Source organism: Hemiscyllium ocellatum, chromosome 2, assembly GCF_020745735.1.
Source record: "Hemiscyllium ocellatum isolate sHemOce1 chromosome 2, sHemOce1.pat.X.cur, whole genome shotgun sequence".
Lineage (NCBI taxonomy): Eukaryota > Metazoa > Chordata > Chondrichthyes > Orectolobiformes > Hemiscylliidae > Hemiscyllium > Hemiscyllium ocellatum.
Window position 1 is genome coordinate 67,356,081 of NC_083402.1, and position 20,073 is coordinate 67,376,153.

Consider the following 20,073-nt stretch of genomic DNA (forward strand, 5'->3'; position numbering starts at 1 on the left):
AACTATGTCCTCTGGTTCGGGACTCACCCATCAGCGGAAACATGCTTCCTGCCTCCAGAGTGTCCAATCCTTTAATAATCTTCTATGTCTCAATCAGATCCCCTCTCAGCCTTCTAAACTCAAGGGTATACAAGCCCAGTCGCTCCACTCTTTCAACGTAAGACAGTCTCGCCATTCCGGGAATTGACCTCATGAATCTACGCTGCATTCCCTCAATAGCCAGAATGTGTTTCCTCAAATTTGGAGACCAAAATTGCACACAATATTCCAGGTCTGGTCTCACCAGAGCCCTGTACAGCTGCAGAAGAACCTCTTTGCTTCTATACTCCGTTCCTCTTGTTATGTAGGCCAGCATGCTATTAGCTTTCTTCACTGCCTGCTGTACCTGCATGCTTGCTTTCATTGACTGATGTACAAGAACATCCAGATAGCTTTGTACTGCCCCTTTACCTAACTTGACTCCATTTAGGTGGTAATCTGCCTTCCTGTTCTTGCCACCAAAATGGATAACTACACATTTATCCACATTAAACTGCATCTGCCATGCATCTGTCCACTCACCTACCCTGTCCAGGTCACCCTGTAATCTCCTAACATCCTGCTAACATATCACCCTGCCACCCAGCTTTGTATCATCAACAAATTTGTTAATATTACTTTTAATACCATCATTTATATCATTAATGTACATTGTAAAAAGCTGCGGTCCCAGCACTGATCCCTGCGGTACCCCACTGGTAACTGCCTGCCATTCTGAAAGGGAGCTGTTTATCACTACTCTTTGTTTCCTGTCTGCCAACCAATTTTCAATCCAAGTCAGTATTTTGCCCCTAAAACCATGTGCCCTAACTTTGCTCACTAATCTCCTATGTGGGGCTTTATCAAAGGCTTTCTGGAAGTCCAGGTACATTACATCCACTGGATCTCCCTTGTCCATCTTCAGAGTTACATCCTCAAAAAATTCCAGAAGATTAGTCAAGCATTATTTCCCCTTCGTAAATCCATGCTGACTCTGACATATCCTGTTACTGCTATCCAGATGTGTCGTAATTTCATCCTTTATAATTAACTCCAGCATCTTTCCCACCACTGAGGTCGAACTAACTGGTCTATAATTCCCTGCTTTCTCTCTCCCTGCTTTCTTAAAACGTGGGACAACATTAGCCACCCTCCAATCAGCAGGAACTGATCCTGAATCTATAGAACATTGGAAAATGATCATCAATGCATCCACGATTTCTAGAGCCACCTCCTTCAGTACCCTGGGTGTAGACCATCAGGTCCCGGGGACTTATCTGCCTTCAGACCTAACCATCTCTCCAACACCATTTCCTGGCAAATATAAATTCCCTTCAGTTCAGGTCTTTCTGCCAATTTTGCCTCTGGGAGATTGCTTATGTCTTCCCCAGTGAACACAGATCTGAAGTACCAATTCAACTCTTCTGCCATTTCTTTGTTCCCTGTAATATATTCACCCGTTTCTGTCTTCAAGGCCCCATTTTTTTTCCTTTCACATACCTTAAAAAGCTTTTACTATCCTCCTTTATATTTTTGGCCAGTTTACTTTCGTACCTCATTTTTTCTGTGTATTTCCTTCTTAGTTATCCTCTGTTGTTCTTTAAAAGCTTCCCAGTCCTCCGTTTTCCCACTCATCCTTACTATGTTATACCTTTTCTCTTCTAACTTTATATGTTTCTTAACTTCCCTCATCAGCCACGCCCACCCCTGCCTCCTCTTAGGATCTTTCTTCCTTTTTGGAATGAACTGATCCTACATCTTCTGCATTATACCCAGAAATACCTGCTATTGTTGCTCCACTGCCATCCCTGCTAAGGTATTGCATCATTGAACTTTGGCCAGCTCCTCCCTCATAGCTCCATAGTTCCCTTTATTCAACTGAAATATTGTCACTTCCGATCGTACCCTCTCCCTTTCAAATTGCAGATTAAAGCTTATTGTATTTTGATCACTACCTCCCTAATGTCTCCACTTCGAGGTCCCTGATCAAATCCAGTTTGTTGCACAACACCGAATCCAGAATTGTCTTCTCCCTGGTAGGCTCCAGCACCAGCTGTTCTGAGAATCCATCTCAGAGGCACTTGCCAAACTCCCTTTCTTGGGGTCCAGTACCATCCTGATTCTCCCCGTCTACCTGCATGTTGAAATCCCTCATAACAACTGTAGTAATATCTTTGTGACAGACCAATTTCAGCTCCTTATTCAACTTTCACCCTACATCCAGACTACTGTTTGGGGGCCTGTAGATAACTCCCATGAGGGTCCTTCTACCCTTAGAATTTCTCAGGTCTATCTATACTGACTCTACATCCCCTGATTCTAGGTCCTCCCGCGCAAGGGACTGAGTATCATTCCTTACTAACAGGGCCACCCAACCCCCTCTGTCCATCAGTCTGTCCTTACGATAGCACTTATAGCCTTGAATATTCATTTCCCAGGCCTGTCCACTTGAAGCCACGTCTCAGTTATCCCCACAACATTGTAACTGCCAATTTCCAAATGAGTCTTCAGCTCATCCATCTTATTTCTAATGCTTCGTGCATTCATATATAATATTTTTAATTTGTTACTGCCCTCACCCTTCCTATCAATCCCTATTTCACTCAACCTTACGGCATGATCCCTTTTTGAGTTTTCTGCGAAGATGGGGAATAAAAACAGTACTGGAGAAACTCAACAGGCCTGGCAACATCTGTGGAAAGTGAAAAACCTTTAATATTTTGAGTCAACTATGGTGTCTTTAGAGATGAAGCATTTATTTTCTGAAGGTGGTGAATCTGTGTGATTTATTATTGCAGAGAGTTGTGTTATATATGTTCAAGGCTGAGATAGACCTAGATTTTTCGTCTGTAAAGGAATCAAGGGTTGTGGGGAAAAGATGAGATGAGTTGAGGATTGTCAGATCAGCCATAATCTTATTGAATGGCAGAACTTAGTCAATGAGCTGAATGGTCTATTTCTGCATTTGTGTATTATGGTTTCAGAGGATCCTAGGACAGAATCAATTTGGCCACAGCTAAGGAATAAGAATGGTGCAATCACATTGCTTTGTGTAATCTGTACATCACTAATTAATGGGAAGAATGTCGAGAAACAAATTTACAAGGTAATTCCAGAAGAATGTATACAACATAGTTATAATGAGGGACTTTAATTATTCATCTATTTAAATTGGGATGGGGCTAGTGTAAGTGGCAACAAGGACAGGCATTTCTCAATTGTGTTTAGCTGAATTTCCCTCTGTTAAATGTCTTTAATCTGCTAGATTAGACACTGCTAGATATGGTACTTGAGAATAAGGTAGGTTAAGTAGATCAATCACAGAATTGTTATGGTGCTGAAGAAGGCCTTTTAGCCCATTGTGCCTGCTCCAGCTCTTCAAATAATCATCATTGCCTGGTGCCAATCACCTGCTTTTTTTCTGATACCCTTGCATATTGTTTCTATCCAAATAATCATTCAGTGCCTTTTTGAATACTTCAGTTGAACCTACTCCATCATACTTCCAGATAGCGCATTCCATACCCTAACAATTCGCTGAGAGAAAAAGTTTTTTTTTTCTCATCACCCTTGCTTCTTTTCCACATCAGTTTAAACCTATGCCATCTCATTCTTGTTCTGTTTATAAGTGGGAACAGCTTCTCCATATCTACTCTATTCAGCCTGCTAATGATTCTGATGATCTCTTTCATGCTTTCTCTTAGCTGTCTTCTCTCCAAGGAGAATGGTACCAACCTCTCCTATCTCATTCCAGAAACAGTTCTTATAAATTGTTTCTGCACTCTTTCCAATTCATTCATATTTTTCCAATATTGTAACACCCACTATACAATACTCCAGCCGAGGTCTAACAAATGTCACAAACAAATCTTGTTTTTGTATTCTGTGCCCCTGTTATTAAACCGGAGGACACTATGCTTTATTAACCACTCTCCACTCACCCTTTCACCTTCAAGGCTTGTGCACAATTGCACCCAGGTCCATCTCTCCTGCACCCGCTTTAGAATTGTCCTCCTTATTTAATATTACCTTTCAGTGTTCTTCTGACTAAAGTGCATAACCTCACACTTCTCTGCATTGAACCTCATCTGGCATCTATCCACCCATTCCGCCAAATTGTCAGTGTCCTTTTGGAGTTCCATACTGTCATTGTCTCTGTTCTTCCAAGTTTAGTGTCATCTGTAAACTTTGAAATTGTCCCCTTCACACCAAGATCCAGATCGTTGCTTTATATCAGGAAAAGTTAGGGTCCCAATACTGACCCTTGGAGAACTCCACTACAAACCTTTATCCAACCCAAAAAAAATGTTCATTACTCTGTTTCCTATCACCTATTCGAGTTTGTATCTACATTGCTACTGTCCCACTTAAACTATGGTATATAACTTCCTTCACAATTCTGTGTGGTGCTGTGAGGTCTTATGGAAATCCATGAACACCTATCATTAAGCCTTTCTTACCTCTTCAAAAAATCTAAGCTAGTTAAACATGATTTGCCCTTTAGAAATCTATGCTGACTCTTGCTGGTCAACCCATCTTTGTCAATGTGATTAATAATTCCATCCCGAGTAACTGTTTGTGAAGTGTCACCATGACCAAAGTTATACTCTCACCCTTCCTCAGTTCTGAGGAAGGGTCACTCAACCTGAAGCGTTAACTCCGATTTCTCTCCACCGATGCTGCCAGACCAGCTGAGCTTTTCCAGCAATTTCTGATTTTCAGTATCTGTAGTTCTTTCAGGTTTGGATGTGGGTATAATTACAATGTTTAAAAGACATTTGGATAGATACATGAATAGGGAAGGTTTGGAGGGATATGGGCTAGGAGCAGGCGGCTGGGACTAGTTTAGTTTGGGATTATGTTTGGCATGAACTGGTTGGACCTGGAGGGTCTGTTTCTCTGCTGCATGACTGGTTTATAATTGTTGGGATTATCCTTTCAACCTTTTTAGAGCAAGGCTATAATGTTTGCAATTTTCAATCTTCTGCCATTTCTCCTAAATCAGTTGGGGGAGCATTTGTGGGATAGCGATCATTGCTTAATAAGAGTAATGATGATGATGGAAAATGACATTGGTCAGTCCAGAGTATGAACGATCAATTGTTGGAAAACTGACTTTGATGATGCAAGGATGGAACTAGGTCAGATAGACTAGAACTAAAGATTGATGTGAAAATCAATAGGTGAACAGTGAGCTACCTTCAAAGAGGAAATGGTTCAGGCACTGTTAATAGATATTCCTTTTTAAAAAAAAGTGTAAAATCACCAGAGTCCTATCAGACCATAGGACTACTCTATGAGAGAGAGAGCGCGAGAGAGAGAGAATGAGAGACAGGGAGTCATGGTGGTGGTTTAACCTGTGGATCATCGCACCACAGATGAGTGGAAAGGTGAGTAGGCGAGTCCTTTTATAGTAACCTCAGTTGGCACAGAAATTGAACCCACACTATTGATATCTCACTGTATCGCAAACCAGCTGTCCAGCCAATTGAGCTGTTTGTTTATGCAGAGGGAAAGATTACGACAGATGAGTTAGAGCCAGAGAGTATATAGAGATTCAGCAAGCAACAATTAGTTGATGAATTTCTGAAATCTGAAAGATGAGGTTTGCTCAATGTTTGATATATTGTTATGGATGTATAGGTGTACTTTTGTAATTATATTCTCAATTTTCTTCCTTTTATATTTTATAGAATGAAAAAGATGTTAATTCTCTTGAGCCTTGGCTTATAAAGGAAATGGATGCCTGCCTCTCAGATATTTGGCTGCACAAAGATGTTGATGCTTTTGCTCAGCTGTTTCATCTTATTTTAAGTGAAAATGTCAGTGGTGAGTTTTCTTTTTGAGCTACTTTTCTGACTGAATGCCAACACGAGGCTATCTTGATAGTTTCCAGTGCACATTGGAAAATAGCACTGGTTAGTTTGTCCACTTATCCCCATCCACAAGGCGGTGATGTAGTACCAAGCCATGTCAATTTGCTAAAATTTAGGCTTCTGTTTTAACCTATTACTTTTTGCTTACCTTGTGTTCATTATAATGGTCGTTTTATCGTAGATTTTTTTTAAAGATCTATTGCTATTTTCTATGTTTCATATATTTTATTTGAAGCAACCCAGTTTTATCCAATTTTGCTGTAATGAACACTTGGTGTAGGAAACAAAAATCAATGTATGTTTCAAATGGATGTAAATACACATCAATATAATGTACAGAATCTTTGGATATCTGAAAATGAGGTGTCATCCTTGTGAAGGTTCAATTTAGGACTACCAAATAAAACAGTGGAAGCAGTTTGTCATTGTGGTAAAGGTTTATAGTGCAGGAACAGATCCTTCAGACCAACTCGTCCATGCCAACCAGATATCCTAAATTAATCGAGTTCCATTTGCCTGCACTTAGCCCATGTCCCTTCTAAGCCCTTTCTGTTCATATACCCATCTAGATCCTTCTTAAATGTTGTAATTGTGCCATCCTCCACCATTTTCTGTGGCAACTCATTTCATACACATACCACCTTATGGATGAAAATGCTGCCCCTTTATATTTTTCCCCCCTCGTCTTAAACCCATGCCGTCTAGTTTTGGAATACCCTATCATGGGAAGCAGACCTTGGCTATTCACCCTTGCAATGCCCTTTATGATTTTATACACCTCTGGAAGGTCGCCCCTCAGCCTCCAATGCTCCAAGGAAAATAGCCCTACCCTATTCAGCCCCTATTGTAGCTCAAACCCCCCAACTCTAGCAATATACTTTGTAAATCTTTTCTGAACCTTTTCAAGTTTCACATCATCTTTCCCATAGCAGAGAGACCAGAATTGCAAACACTATTCCAAAAGTGACCTCACCAATATCCTGCAACATGACCTCCTAACTCCTACACAAAGTGCACTGACCAATAAAGGGAAGTGTAGCAAATGCCTTTTTCATTACCTGTCCACTTGTGACTCCACCTTCAAGGAACTATGAACTTGCACCCTAAGGTCTCTTTGTTTCCCACACTCCACAGGCCCCTAACCTGACTTGCCTTACCAGAATGCAACATGTCACATTTGTATGTAAATGAAACTCCTGCCATTCCTCAGCCCATCAGCCATCTGGTCCAAGTTGTACTCTGAGGTAACCTCCTTTACTGTTCACTACACCACCAATTTTGATGTCATTTGCAAACTTAGTAATCATACCTCCTATATTCACATCCACATTGTTTTTACACATGACAAAAAGTTTGTGATAGATAGTGCTAAGTAATTTCCCAATCAATGGATCAGGTCTAATTTTTTTTAGTTTTGCCACATCCAAAAGTGAATGAAGATGGTGATAAACAACTAGCAGGAGGAGTAGAATCTGTAAATACCGTAAACCTCAGTGGTGGGAGAGCCAATAGCTGACAAAAGACAAACCTGAAACACTCATAACCAAATTCAGACAGAAGTGCCAAGTGGGTGATTCATCTTACCTCAAGAGACCCCAGTATGAGGCTGAGGTGGTGGCATAGTGTTAATGTTACTGTATAATAATCCAGCGATGCACTATTGGTTTGGGGCCATGAGTCTGAATTCAAGTGCAGCAGATGAATGTAAAGTTCAGTTAGTAGCTGTGTAACACTAGTTTTAATAATGGCTTGAAATGATCAATGATTGGCGTAAAAAAGATAAATCTGGTTCACTCATGCCCTTTTAAGGAAGGGAAGATCTGCCTTCCTTACCTGGTTTTGCCTGAATGTTCTCCTTGCCCACAGCCATATGGTTGAACAGCCCTCTGAAACGAGGACTGCAATTTCCTCTGCCACGCTGTCAACAATGCCCTCCAGTACATCTCCTCTACTTTCCGCACCTCTGCCCTTTGAACCCCATCCCTCCAACCGCAACTATGAAACAAGCTCCCCCCCCCCCCCCCCCCGTCCTCACCTTGCATCCTAACAATTTCCAGATACAACGCATCATCCTCTGCCATTTCTGCCACGTACAGTCAGACCCCACCGCAAGAAATCTCTTTCTCTCCCCATCCCTGTCAGAATTCCGCAGGGACCATTCCCTTACCGACTTCCTTGTTAGGTCCGTGTCCCCCACCAATCTACCCTCATTCCTCCCCACTCCCGCACCTTGCCATGCTGCTGCAAAAGGTGTAAAATCTGTGCCCATACTTCCACCTCTGCCCTCACCTCCATTCAAGGCCCCAAAGGAACCTTCCACATCTGGCAGAGATTTTCCTGCACATCCAAACACTTCACTTACGGTGTCCATTGCTTTCGATGTGTTCTCATCTCTATCGGGAGAACAGGATGCCAACCCATAGAACATTTCAGAGAAAATCTCTGGGACGCATGCACCAAACAATCCTGCAGCCTGTGGCCAACCACTTCAGTTCCCCCTCCCACTCCTACAATTGGTACCAATGACGTAGGTAGGCAAAGGATTGAGGACCTGAAAAGGGAATATAGGGAGTTAGGTTGGAAACTAGGAGGCAGGATAGGCAGAGTAGTAATCTCGGGATTGCTATTGATGCCACATGCTAGTGAGGCTAGGAATAGAGAGCTAGTGCGGATGATGTGGCTGCAGAGCTGGTGTAGGAGGGATGGCTTCAGATATTTGGATTATTGTGATATCTTCTGAAAATGTGGGACCTGTACAAGAAAGATGGATTGCACCTGAACTTCCAGGGCACAAATGTCCTGGGTGAATGGTTTGCTAAAGCTCTTTGGGAGGGTTTAAACTAGGTTAGCAGGGGTCTGTAATGAGACCTACGGATCAGAGGATGGAGTAGGTCATGAACAACCAGATACAGTGTGCAGAAAGTCTATCACGAGGGATAGGCACTCGATAGGCACAGGTGCAGAAAGTCTATCACGAGGGATAGGCACTCGATAGGCACAGGTGCAGTCAGTGTGATAGATTGAAGTATGTCAGTTTTAGTGCAAGAAGGATCAAGAATAAGGGTAAAGAACTTAAAGCCAATGCTTTAAGATCAGTACTTGGACTTATGATGTTGTGGCCATTACGGAGTCTTGGCTATCACAGGGGCAGGAATGATTATTGGATGTTCGAGGGTTTAGATGTTTCTAAAGGAATGGGAGTGGTGGTGGTAAAAGAGGTGGGGGAGTGGCATTGCTCATCAGGGATAGCAGCACAGCTTCAGAAAAGGAGATCGTCGAGGAGGGTTTGTCTACAGAGTCAGTAAGGGTGGAAGTCAGAAACAGGAAAGGAGCAGTCACTTTATTGGGAGTTTTCTGTAGACCACGGAGACGTGGAGGAGCAGATTGGGAGGCAAGTTTTGGAAAGGTGCAGAAATAACAGGGTTGTCATGGGTGACTTTAACTTTCCTAATATTGATTGGAACCACCTTAGTTCATATAATTTGGATCGAGCAGTTTTTGTCAGGTGTCCAGGAAGATTTCTTCTATCAACATGTAGATAGGCTGGCTAGAGGGGATGCCATATTGGAATTGGTGCTTGGCAACAAACCATGCCAGGTGTCAGATCTCTTGGTGGGAGAGCATCTCGGTGATAGTAATCACAACTCTCTGACCTTTACTGTAATCGTGGAGAGGGATAGGAGCAGATGGTATGGGAAAGTGTTTAATTAGAGGAGGGGAAATTGCAATGCCATTAGGCAGGAACTGGGGTGCCTAAATTGGGAATACATGTTCTCAGGGGATTGCATCACAGAAATGTGGAGGTTGTTTAGGGAGCACTTGCTGATAGTGCTGGACAGATTTGTCCCACTGAGGCAAGGAAGGATGGTAGGTTGAAAGAACCTTTGGTGACAAAAGATGTGGAGCATCTAGTCGAGAGGAAGAAGGAAGCTTACTTTAGTCTGAGGAGGCTAGGATTAGGCAGAGCTCTAAAGGGTCACAAGGTAGCCAGGAAGGAATTGAAGGATGGACTTAGGAGAGCTAGAACAGGACATGAAAATGTTTTAGCAGGTAGAATTAAGGAAAATTAAGGCATTGTACACTTATGTGAGGAACAAGAGGTTGGCCAGAGTGAGGGTAGTGCCAAGCAGGCATAGTGGAGGGAACTTGTGCCTATAGTTGGAGGAGGTAGGGGAAGTCCTTAATGAATACTTTGCTTCAGTGTACTTTACTGAGAGGGACCTTGATGTTTCTGAGGACAGTGTGAAACAGACTGATGCTCGAACACATTGATGTTAAGAAAGATGTGTTCATGAGGATTGGTAAATCCCCTAAGCCAGACTGGATATACCCGAGGTTACTACAGGAAGCGAGGGAAGAGCTTACTGCACCTTTGGTGATGATCTTTACATCCTCACTGTTCACTTGTTCAAGAACGGGATAATCTTGGGAATTACAGACCAGTCAGTCTCCTGTCTGTAGTGGCTCAAGTTTTGGAGAGAATTTTGAGAGACAGGATTTATGATTACTTAGAAAACCATAACTTGATTAGAGATGTTCAATATGGGTTTTGAGAGGGGCAGGTCATGCCTCAGAAACTTATTGAATTATTTGAGGATGTGATAAAAGACATTGAAGGTAAGCAGTGGATGTGGTGTATATGGATTTTAGCAAGGCATTTGATAGGTTCCTATGGTACGCTAACTTAGAAAGTAAGGAGGCGTAGGATACCAGGAAACCTGTTTCCTAATGAAGGGCTTTTGCCTGAAACATTGATTTTCCTGCTCCTCGGATGCTGTGCTTTTCTAGTACCACTCTAATCTAGACTCTGATCTCCAGCATCTGCAGTCCTCACTTTCGCCATACCAGGAAATCTGGCTGTCTGGATACAGAAATGACTGGCCTGATGAAGACAAATTATGGTTCCTGGTATTCAGCCTGGAACTTGGTGACCAGTGGTGTTCCACAGGGATTGCTTCTGAGGCCTCTGCTCTTTGTGAATTTTATAAATAATTTGGATGAGGAAGGGTGGGTTAGTAAATTTGCCAACGACACGATGGTGTGGAGGGTGATTGAAGGTTGCAATGGGACATTGATAGGATGCAGAACTGGCCTGATAAGTAACAAATAGAATTCAAACTAGAAAAGAGTTTTTTGCAAGATTTGTGAAGGGTTGTGGCTCAGATTGAGGTTTAGGGTGTAGGTTTGCTCGCTGAGCTGTAGGTTTGATATCCAGACGTTCCATTACCTGGCTAGGTAACATCATCAGTGGAGACCTCCAAGTGAAGTGAAGCTGTTGTCTCCTGCTTTCTATTTAAATGTTTGTACTGGATGGAGTTCCTGGGGTTTGTGGTGATGTCATTTCCTGTTCGTTTTCTGAGGGGTTGATAAATGGTATCTAGATCCATGTGTTTGTTTATGGCGTTGTGGTTGGAGTGCCAGGTCTCTAGGAATTCTCTGGCATGTCTTTGCTTAGCCTGTCCCAGGATAGATGTGTTGTCTTAGTCGAAATGGTGTTTTTTTTCCTCTGTGTGCAGGGCTACGAGGGAGAGAGGGTCATGTCTTTTTGTGGCTAGCTGGTGTTTGTGTATCCTGGTGGGTAACTTCCTTCCTGTTTGTCCTACGTAGTGTTTTTGGCAGTCGTTGCATGGAATTTTGTAGACAATGTTGGTTTTGTCCATGGGTTGTACTGGGTCTCAAGTTTTAGTTTTTGTTTGAGAGTGTTGGTGGATTTGTGAGCTACTAGGATTCCGAGGGGTCTTAGTAGTCTGGCTGTCATTCCTGAAACTTCTTTGATGTATGGTAAGGTGGTTAGGGTTTCTGGCTGTGTTTGGTCTGCTTGTCGTGGTTTGTTCTTGAGGAATCTGTGGACTGTATGTTTTGAGTATCCGTTCTTCTTGAATACATTGTATAGGTGGCTCTCCTCTGTTTTCCGAAGTTCGTCTGTGCTGCAGTCTGATGTGGCTCATTGGAATAGTGTTCTGATATAACTTCGTTTGTGTGTGTTGCAATGGTTGCTGGTGTAGTTAAGTATTTGGTCAGTATTTGCCGGTTTTCTGTACATGCAGATTTGTAGTTCTCCGTTGTCCGTTCTTTCGACTGTGACGTCCAGGAATGAGAGTTTATTGTCGGTTTCTTCTTCCTTGGTGAACTTTATGCCTGTGAGAGTGTTGTTGATGATGTTAAATGTCTCTTCTATCTTGTTTCGTTTTGTGATGACAAAGATGTCATCTACGTAGCAGAACCAGATTTTTGGTTTGATGGTTGGTAGGGCTGTTTGTTCTAATTTTTGCATTCCTGCTTCTGCTATGAATCCTGATAGCGGAGATCCCATGGTTGGTTGGTTTGTTTGTAGATTATGTTGTTGAAGGTGAAGTGGGTGGTGAGGCACAGGTCCACTAGCTTCATGATGTTTTCGTCGTTAATGTGATTGATGGTGGTTGGGGTATCTGTGATAGTCTCTTCTAAAAGTGTGCTGAAAAATGTGTTGCTGGAAAAGCGCAGCAGGTCAGGCAAAATCCAAGGAGCAGGAGAATCGTTCTTTCGGGCATAAGCCCTTCTTCAGGAATGAGAAAGGTGTGCCAAGCAGGCTAAGATAAAATGTAGGGGGGGAGGGGCATTGGGAATGCGAGAGGTGGAAGGAGGTTAAGGTGAGGGTGATCGGCTGGAGAGGGGGTGGGGGTGGAGAGGTCGGGAAGAAGATTACAGGTCAAGAAGGCGGTGCTGAGTCTGAGAGTTGGGACTGAGATAAGGTGGGGGGAGGGGAAATGAGGAAGCTGGAGAAATCTGCATTCATCTCTTGTGGTTGGAGGGTTCCTAGGCAGAAGATGAAGCGCTCTTCCTCCAGGTGTCATGTTGCCATGGTCTGGCGATGGAGGAGGCCAAGGACCATGTCCTTGGCGGATCGGGAGGGGGTGTTCAAGTGTTCAGCCACGGGGCGGTTGGGTTGGTTGTTGCGGGTCCCAGAGGTGTTCTTTGAAATGTTCCGCAAGTAAGCAGCTTGTCTCCCCAATGTAGAGGAGGCCATATTGGGTGCAGCGGATGCAGTAAATGGAGTGTAGGGGTGCATGTGAATTTGTGACAGATTTGGAAGTATCCCTTGGGGCGTTGGAGGGAAGTGAGGGGGATGGTGTGGGCGGAAGTTTTGCATTTCTTGTGGTTGCAGGGGAAGGTGCCGGGAGTGGAGGTTAGGTTGGTGGGGTGTGTGGACCTGACGAGAGATTCACAGAGGGAATGGTCTTTCTGGAACGCTGATAGGGGAGGGGAGGGAAATATATCCTTGGTGGTGGGGTCTGTTTGGAGGTGGCGGAAATGACTAAGGATAATAAGATGTATCTGGAAGTTGGTGGGGTGGTAGGTGAGGACCAGTGGGGTTCTGTCCTGGTGGCGATTGGAGGGGCACGGTTCAAGGGCGGAGGAGTGGGAAGTGGAGGAGATGCGGTGGAGAGCATTGTCAACCACCTCTGAGGGGAAATTGCGGTCTTTGAAGAAGGAGGCCATCTGGGTTGTTCGGTATTGGATTTGGTCCTCCTGGGAGCAGATGTGGCGGAGGCAAAGGAATTGGGAATATGGGCTGGCATTTTTACATGGGGCAGGGCAGGAGGAGATGTAATCTAGGTAGTTGTGGGAGTCGGTCGGTTTATGGTGAATGTCCGTGTTGAGCCAGTCGCCCGAGATAGAAATGGAGAGGTCTAGGAAGGGGAGGGAGGAGTCTGAGACGGTCCAGGTAAATTTGAGGTCGGGGTGGAAGGTGTTAGTAAAGTGGATGAACTGTTCAACCTCCTCGTGGGAGCCGATACAGTCATCAATGTAGCAGAGGAAAAGGTGGGGGGTAGTGCCAGTGTAGCTGTGGAAGATGGACTGTTCCACATGACCGACGAAGAGGCAGGCAAAGCTGGGGCCCATTCGGGTGCCCATGGCTACTCCTTTGGTTTGGAGGAAGTGGGAAAATTGGAAAGAGAAGTTGTTCAGAGTGAGGACCAGTTCAGTCATTCGAAGGAGGGTGTCAGTGGAAGGGTACTGGTTGGGTCGGCGGGAAAGGAAGAAGCGGAGGGCTTTGAGGCCTTCGTGATGGGGGATGGAGGTGTATAGGGTCTGGATGTCCATGGTGAAGATAAGGCATTGGGAGCCGGGGAAGCGAAAATCAGGGAGGAGATGGAGGGCGTGGGTGGTGTCCCGAACGTTGGTGGGGAGTTCTTGGACTAAAGCCATGGGGTGTTGGGTTGGTTGATGTGAGCCACTGGGCGGTTGAGTTGGTTGGTGCTAGCATAGGGTGCTTAGGAACCCTCCAACCACAAGGGATGAATGCAGATTTCTCCAGCGTCCTCATTTCCCCTCTCCCCACCTTATCTCAGTTCCAACCCTCGGACTCAGCACCGCCTTCTTGACCTGCAATCTTCTTCCCGACCTCTCCGCACCCACCTCCTCTCTGGCCTATCACCCTCATCTTAACCTCCTTCCACCTATCGCATTCCCAACGCCCCTCCCCCAAGTCCCTCCTCCCTACCTTTTATCTTAGCTGCTTGGCACACCTTTCTCCTTCCTGAAGAAGGGCTTATGCCCGAAATGTCGATTCTCCTGCTCCTTGAATGCCGCCTGACCTGCTGTGCTTTTCCAGCAACACATTTTTTAGCTCTGATCTCCAGCATCTGCAGTCCTCACTTTCTTCTAAAAGTGTGGTAAGTATTTCCTTTGCCAGGTCAATGTTGATGGAGGTGAACAGTGCTGTTTCGTTGAATGAGATCATTGTTTCGTCTTCCTCTATTTTGGTGTTTTTGATGATTTTTAGGAATTCCTGGGTGGAGTGGATGGAGTGCTGTGACACTTCTCCTAGGTATTTCAGTCTTGCGTGTAGTTCTTTGGCCAGTCTGTAAGTTGGTGTTCCAGGTAGTGAAACTATTGGTCTGAGGGGGGCTCCTGGTTTATGGATTTTTGGTAGTCCGTAGAATCGTGGGGTGTTGGTCCCGTCTGGTTTCAACTTTTGGAATTCCGTCTTGCTCAATTGTCCGGACTTGTGTAATTTTCTTAGGAGATATGTAATTTTGTTTCCTAGTTGTGGGGCCGGGTCTAGCGCAACCTTTTGGTAGGTGTTTGTGTCTGCGAGTAATGCATTGGCTTTCTCTACGTAGTTCCTTCTGTTCAGGATGACTGTGAGCCGACCTTTGTCTGCAGGTAATATAACGATGTTTTTGTCTTTTTTGAGGTTTTCTGGTTTTTTTTTGGATTCACTTTGGAACATCAAATTTGAATGCAGAGTAGAGGGTTAAAGGCAGGATTCTTGACAGTCTGGAGGAATAGAGGGATTATGGGGTCCATGTTCATAGATCCTTCAAAGTTGTCACCCAAGTTGATAGGGTTGTTAAAAAGGCGTATGATGTATTGGCTTTCATTAGGAGGGGGAATGGACCTTAAGAGCCTCGAGGTTATGCTCAGCTCTATAGCCTCCTGGTTCGAGCACACTTGGAATATAGTGTTCAATTCTGGTCACCTCATTATAGGAAGGGTGTGGAAGCTTTAGAGAAGGTGTCCCTAGGGGGAGAGAAGAGATTTGCCATGATGCTGTCTGGACTGGAGAACACGTCTTATGAATGATTTGGAGATGCCGGTGTTGGACTGGGATGTACAAAGTTTAAAAAAATCACACAACACCAGGTTATAGTCCAACAGGCTTAATTGGAAGCACACTAGCTTTCAGAGCGACTTTCCTTCAGGTGATTGTGGAGAACTCGATCGTATTCATTCATGTAGAACTCTGAGCTCAAAAACTGCAGGAATTTATGTGAAACACTGTTATCTCACTTATTATATTAGAATCAATCTAAACATCAGGTCATAGACAGAGAACACAAGGGGCTAACACCTTCAACATATTGTCTAGCTATCACCATTGTTAGCAGCTAACCCGAGAATGCAACTTTAAAAAGAAGGGTTTTGTGATTTACACATGAAAGAAGCGAAACTATCACTGTACTCTAGCAGATGAAAGGCTAAACAGACAATCAATTTTTCAATGTATAATTTCAGTTACATCACACTGCAAATTTTTGCTATAAATTCTGTAACGATCGAGCCCTCCACAATCACCTGATGAAGGAACGTCGCTCCGAAAGCTAGTGTGTTTCCAATTAAACATGTTGGACTATAACCTGGTGTGTGATTTTTAATGTCTTATGAAGGAAAGTTGAGGGAACTACTGTTCTTTTTTTCCTGAGGTCCTTACAAACTTGATGCAACTGTCACATCTGTGAACAAGCAACCAAATTTATTAAACATAATAAAGAACCTTTAACACACACCCCCTCTGACCTCCCCCCCCCAACCCCGTAGACATACGAGATTGAGTCAAAATGAGACTGAAAAAAGAAAACACATCCTCTTTAGACAGGTCAGTTGCAATGCTTACATGGCCACACCTCTACAGTTACATACCAATCAAGACAACCCTCAGTTACTCAGTGACCTGTTACCCCAGATACAATGACAGGATGAGATCCTCCTCTGAGATAATGTAAATGTTAATGCCCTAATCCTGGGGAATCATTAAGCAGACGATTTCCTGACTCAGTGCTTTTCCCAAGACAATTTAGGTTTGACATATCTCTAGGCAGAAAGCTCTTCTGAATGGAAGACATTGAATTGAAAGTTTAACTTGACAATCGCAGGAGAGTGATGTCTAAATGAAGTGTAAGTTACAATGGATAGTCATCCGCATTCTTTCATGGCTTTCATCCCCACCCAAAGACAGTGCAGTTTAACCCTTTAATATTACATTAATGTCCAGAGAGAGAAAGTCCCATTTAATCTTTTAACATTATACTAGGGCTTTTCTCATTGGAACGAAGAAGGATGAGAGGTGACTTGATGTAGGTGTACAAGATGATGAGAGGCATACAGTAGATAGTCAGAGACTTTTTCCCAAAGTGGAAATGTCTATTAAATGGGGTCATAATTTTAAGATGATTAGAGGAAGGTATAGGGGAGGTAGTGAGGTCTGCAGATGCTGGAGATCAGAGCTGAAAATGTGTTGCTGGAAAAACGCAGCAGGTCAGGCAGCATCCAAGGAACAGGAAATTCGACGTTTCAGGCATAAGTCCTTCATCAGGTGTAGGAGATGAGTCCTTTACACAGTGATGGATGCGTAGAATGCACTGCCAGCAGTAGTAGTCGAGTCAGATACATTAGGGACATTTAAGCAATGCTTGGATAAGCACGTCGAAGATCGTACAATGAAGGGTATATAGGTTAGTCTGATCTTAAAGTAGGATAAAAGGTCAGCACAACATTGAGGGCCTGTACTGTGCTCTATTGTTCTATGTTCCACCTTGGGGTCCTTCAATTACACAGTATCAACATCAATTTCACCAGTTTCCTCATCTCCCCTACCACCATCCCATCCCAGATCCAACCCTCCTCCTTGGTACTGTTCTCTTGAACTGTCCTACCTGTCCGTCTTCCTTCCCACCTGTCTGCTCCACCCTCCACTCTGACCTATCACATCACGCCCCACTTGCATCTATCTATCACCTTCCCAGGTCCTCCCTTCCCTCCCCCACCCCCACCCCCCATGTACCTCCCAGCCAATCCCCTCTCCCCCGCCAACATTCCTGATGAAGGACTTATGCCCGAAACGTCGATTCTCCTGCTCCTCAGATACTGCTTGACCCGCTGGGCTTTTCCAGCACCACACGTTTTGCCCTCTGAACGTGCCTAGCAAGCCACTTAGTTTGGGAACAGTTACTGATGGGCAACAAATGCTGGTGATGCCCACATCCTATGAAAGGTTAAAGAAAAATTAATAATATGAATAGATACACAATCCTCTCTTCTTACAAAGAACCCTCCAGCATCTTCTAGGCACTAATTATTTTATAAATAGGATGCGTTTGGAACAGGTTCATCAGCTTGTTCCATTGTTCGTACCAAATAATGATTGATAATTAAAAACGAACTGAAGAAGGAGGAACTAGAAATATCCTTATTCTGAATGCTGGTGGAGCCCAGCACATCAGTATGAAGGTTGAAGCATGTGCAACAATCTTGAGCCAGGGGTACTGAATGCCTGAAGCTACTTTGCCTCCTCCTGGTGTTCTTTTTGTCCCCAGATGCCAACTTTCAGTCAATTTGCTTCAAACCACTTGAGGTTAAGAAATGGTAGAATGCACTGGATGCATCAAAAAACAGGCTATAGAACTTAAAAAGTGTTCAGAATTATCCATGCTTCTAACCAATCTGTTTCAGTACAACTGTAATGTTGATGTCTCCTTAACAATGTGGAAATTCAAGTTACCTACGTCTGCCAGTAGCATTAGTTTAAAGTAAAATGATTTTGGATTGTTTTAGACTCTGTCAGGATCACTTGGCTCCAGACCATGACTCATTCTGTGTCCAAGTGTAAGTGAAAGAACCAAGATAGAGTCATAGAGATGTACAGCATGGAAACAGACCATCCGATCCAACCCATTCATGCCGACCAGATATCCCAATCCAATCTAGTCCCAGCTGCCAGCACCCGGTCCATGTCCCTCCAAACCCTTCCTATTCATATACCCATCCAAATGCCTTTTAAATATTGCAATTGTACCAGCCTCCACCACATTCTCTGGCAATTCATTCCATACATGTCCCATTCTCTGTGTGAAAAAGTTGACCCTTAGGTCACTTTTATATCTTTCCCTCATATCCATGCCCCTCATAATTTTATAAACTCTATAAGGTCATCCTTCAGCCTCCGACGCTGCAGGGAAACAGCCCTAGTCTGTTCAGCCTTTCCCTATAGCTCAAATCCTCCAACCCTGGCAACGTCCTTGTAAATCTTTTCTGAACCCTTTCAAGTTTCACAACATATTTCCGATAGGAAGGAGACCAGAATTGCACGCAATATTCCGACAGTGGCCTAACCAATGTTCTGTACAGCCGCAACATGACCTCCCAACTCCTGTACTCAATACTCTGACCAATAAAGGAAAGCATACTAAACACCTTCTTCACTATCCTATCTACCTGCGACTCCACTTTCAAGGAGCTATGAACCTGCACTCCAAGGTCTCTTTGTTCAGCAACACTCTCTCGGACCTTACCATTAAATGTATAAGTCCTGCTAAGATTTGCTTTCCCAAAATGCAGCACCTCGCATTTATCTGAATTAAACTCCATCTGCCACTTCTCGGCCCACTGGCCCATCTGGTCAAGATCCTGTTGTAATCTGAGGTAACCCCCTCCTCGCTGTCCACTGCACCTCCACTTTTGGTGTTATCTGCAAACTTACTAACTGTACCTGTTCTGCTTGCATCCAAATTATTTATGCACATGACAAAAAGTAGAGGACCCAGTACCGATCCTTGTGGCACTCCACTGGTCACAGGCCTCCAGTCTGAAAAACAACCCTCCACCACCACCCTCTGTCGAATGATTGACATTGAGGCAGCATTTGATTGCCTGAGGCAGGAAGGAATCGAGAGCACAATCCCTAAGAGTTAACAAACATAAGACTGTTTAATCAAGATTGTAAAAAAAAAATAAAGCTTTGTATATAAATGCATGTAGCATTTGAAGCCAAACAGAAGGACTGAGCTTAAGTAGAAATAAATACAATCTGGAAACCATTTTAGAGACATGGTGATAGGATAACTTCAATATGGACCTGAATTTTGAAGGGTTCAGGATAGTTACGAAGGACAGAAAAGCAGGAAAAGTGGTGGGATGGGGGGGAGCTCTCTTAGTTAATTGTATTATTACCACAGTAGTGACAACTCAAATGCAGGAAACGAATAGTTGTAAACAATTTGGCTAGAAGTGAGAAATAATAAAGGCCAAAAGCGGGAGTGATGTTTAGGTTGCCGAACAGTAGCCACTGAAGGAAGAAATGTTAAGAGGTTGTTGAAAAGGCGGAGCAATAATCAATGGATATTTTGAATTACGTATGGGCTAGAAAAATCAGATGGGCAAAGATAGCCTAGATGAGGCATTCATAGAATGTTTTTATGATAGTCTCTTTTTTTTTTAAGAATGGCATACTTTGGAGCCAATAAGGCTGTATATTATATTTTTAGTGCAATGAATTATAATTAATGATCACATTAGCAAAAGTGCACTTGGTGTAGTGTTGAGCTTAAAAATGATATGTTCAAACCAGACCACAGGCCTAAAGCAAAGACGGCCTATTTGACTGGGAGGTGACCACGTGATACTGAATTGTCAGAGA

At 43.7% G+C, this 20,073-nt stretch overlaps 1 protein-coding gene across 3 annotated transcripts in view; it reads left to right on the plus strand.

Moving 5' to 3' along the window:
- The window catches only part of ythdc2 (YTH domain containing 2), a 164,989-nt gene that overhangs the window by 50,704 nt on the left and 94,212 nt on the right, over positions 1–20,073 (plus strand). For all 3 annotated transcript variants that reach the window (XM_060837491.1, XM_060837499.1, XM_060837505.1), the window contains exon 11: positions 5,712–5,847. In XM_060837491.1, the coding sequence (XP_060693474.1) occupies positions 5,712–5,847 (136 nt within the window). The remainder of the gene's footprint in view (positions 1–5,711; positions 5,848–20,073) is intronic.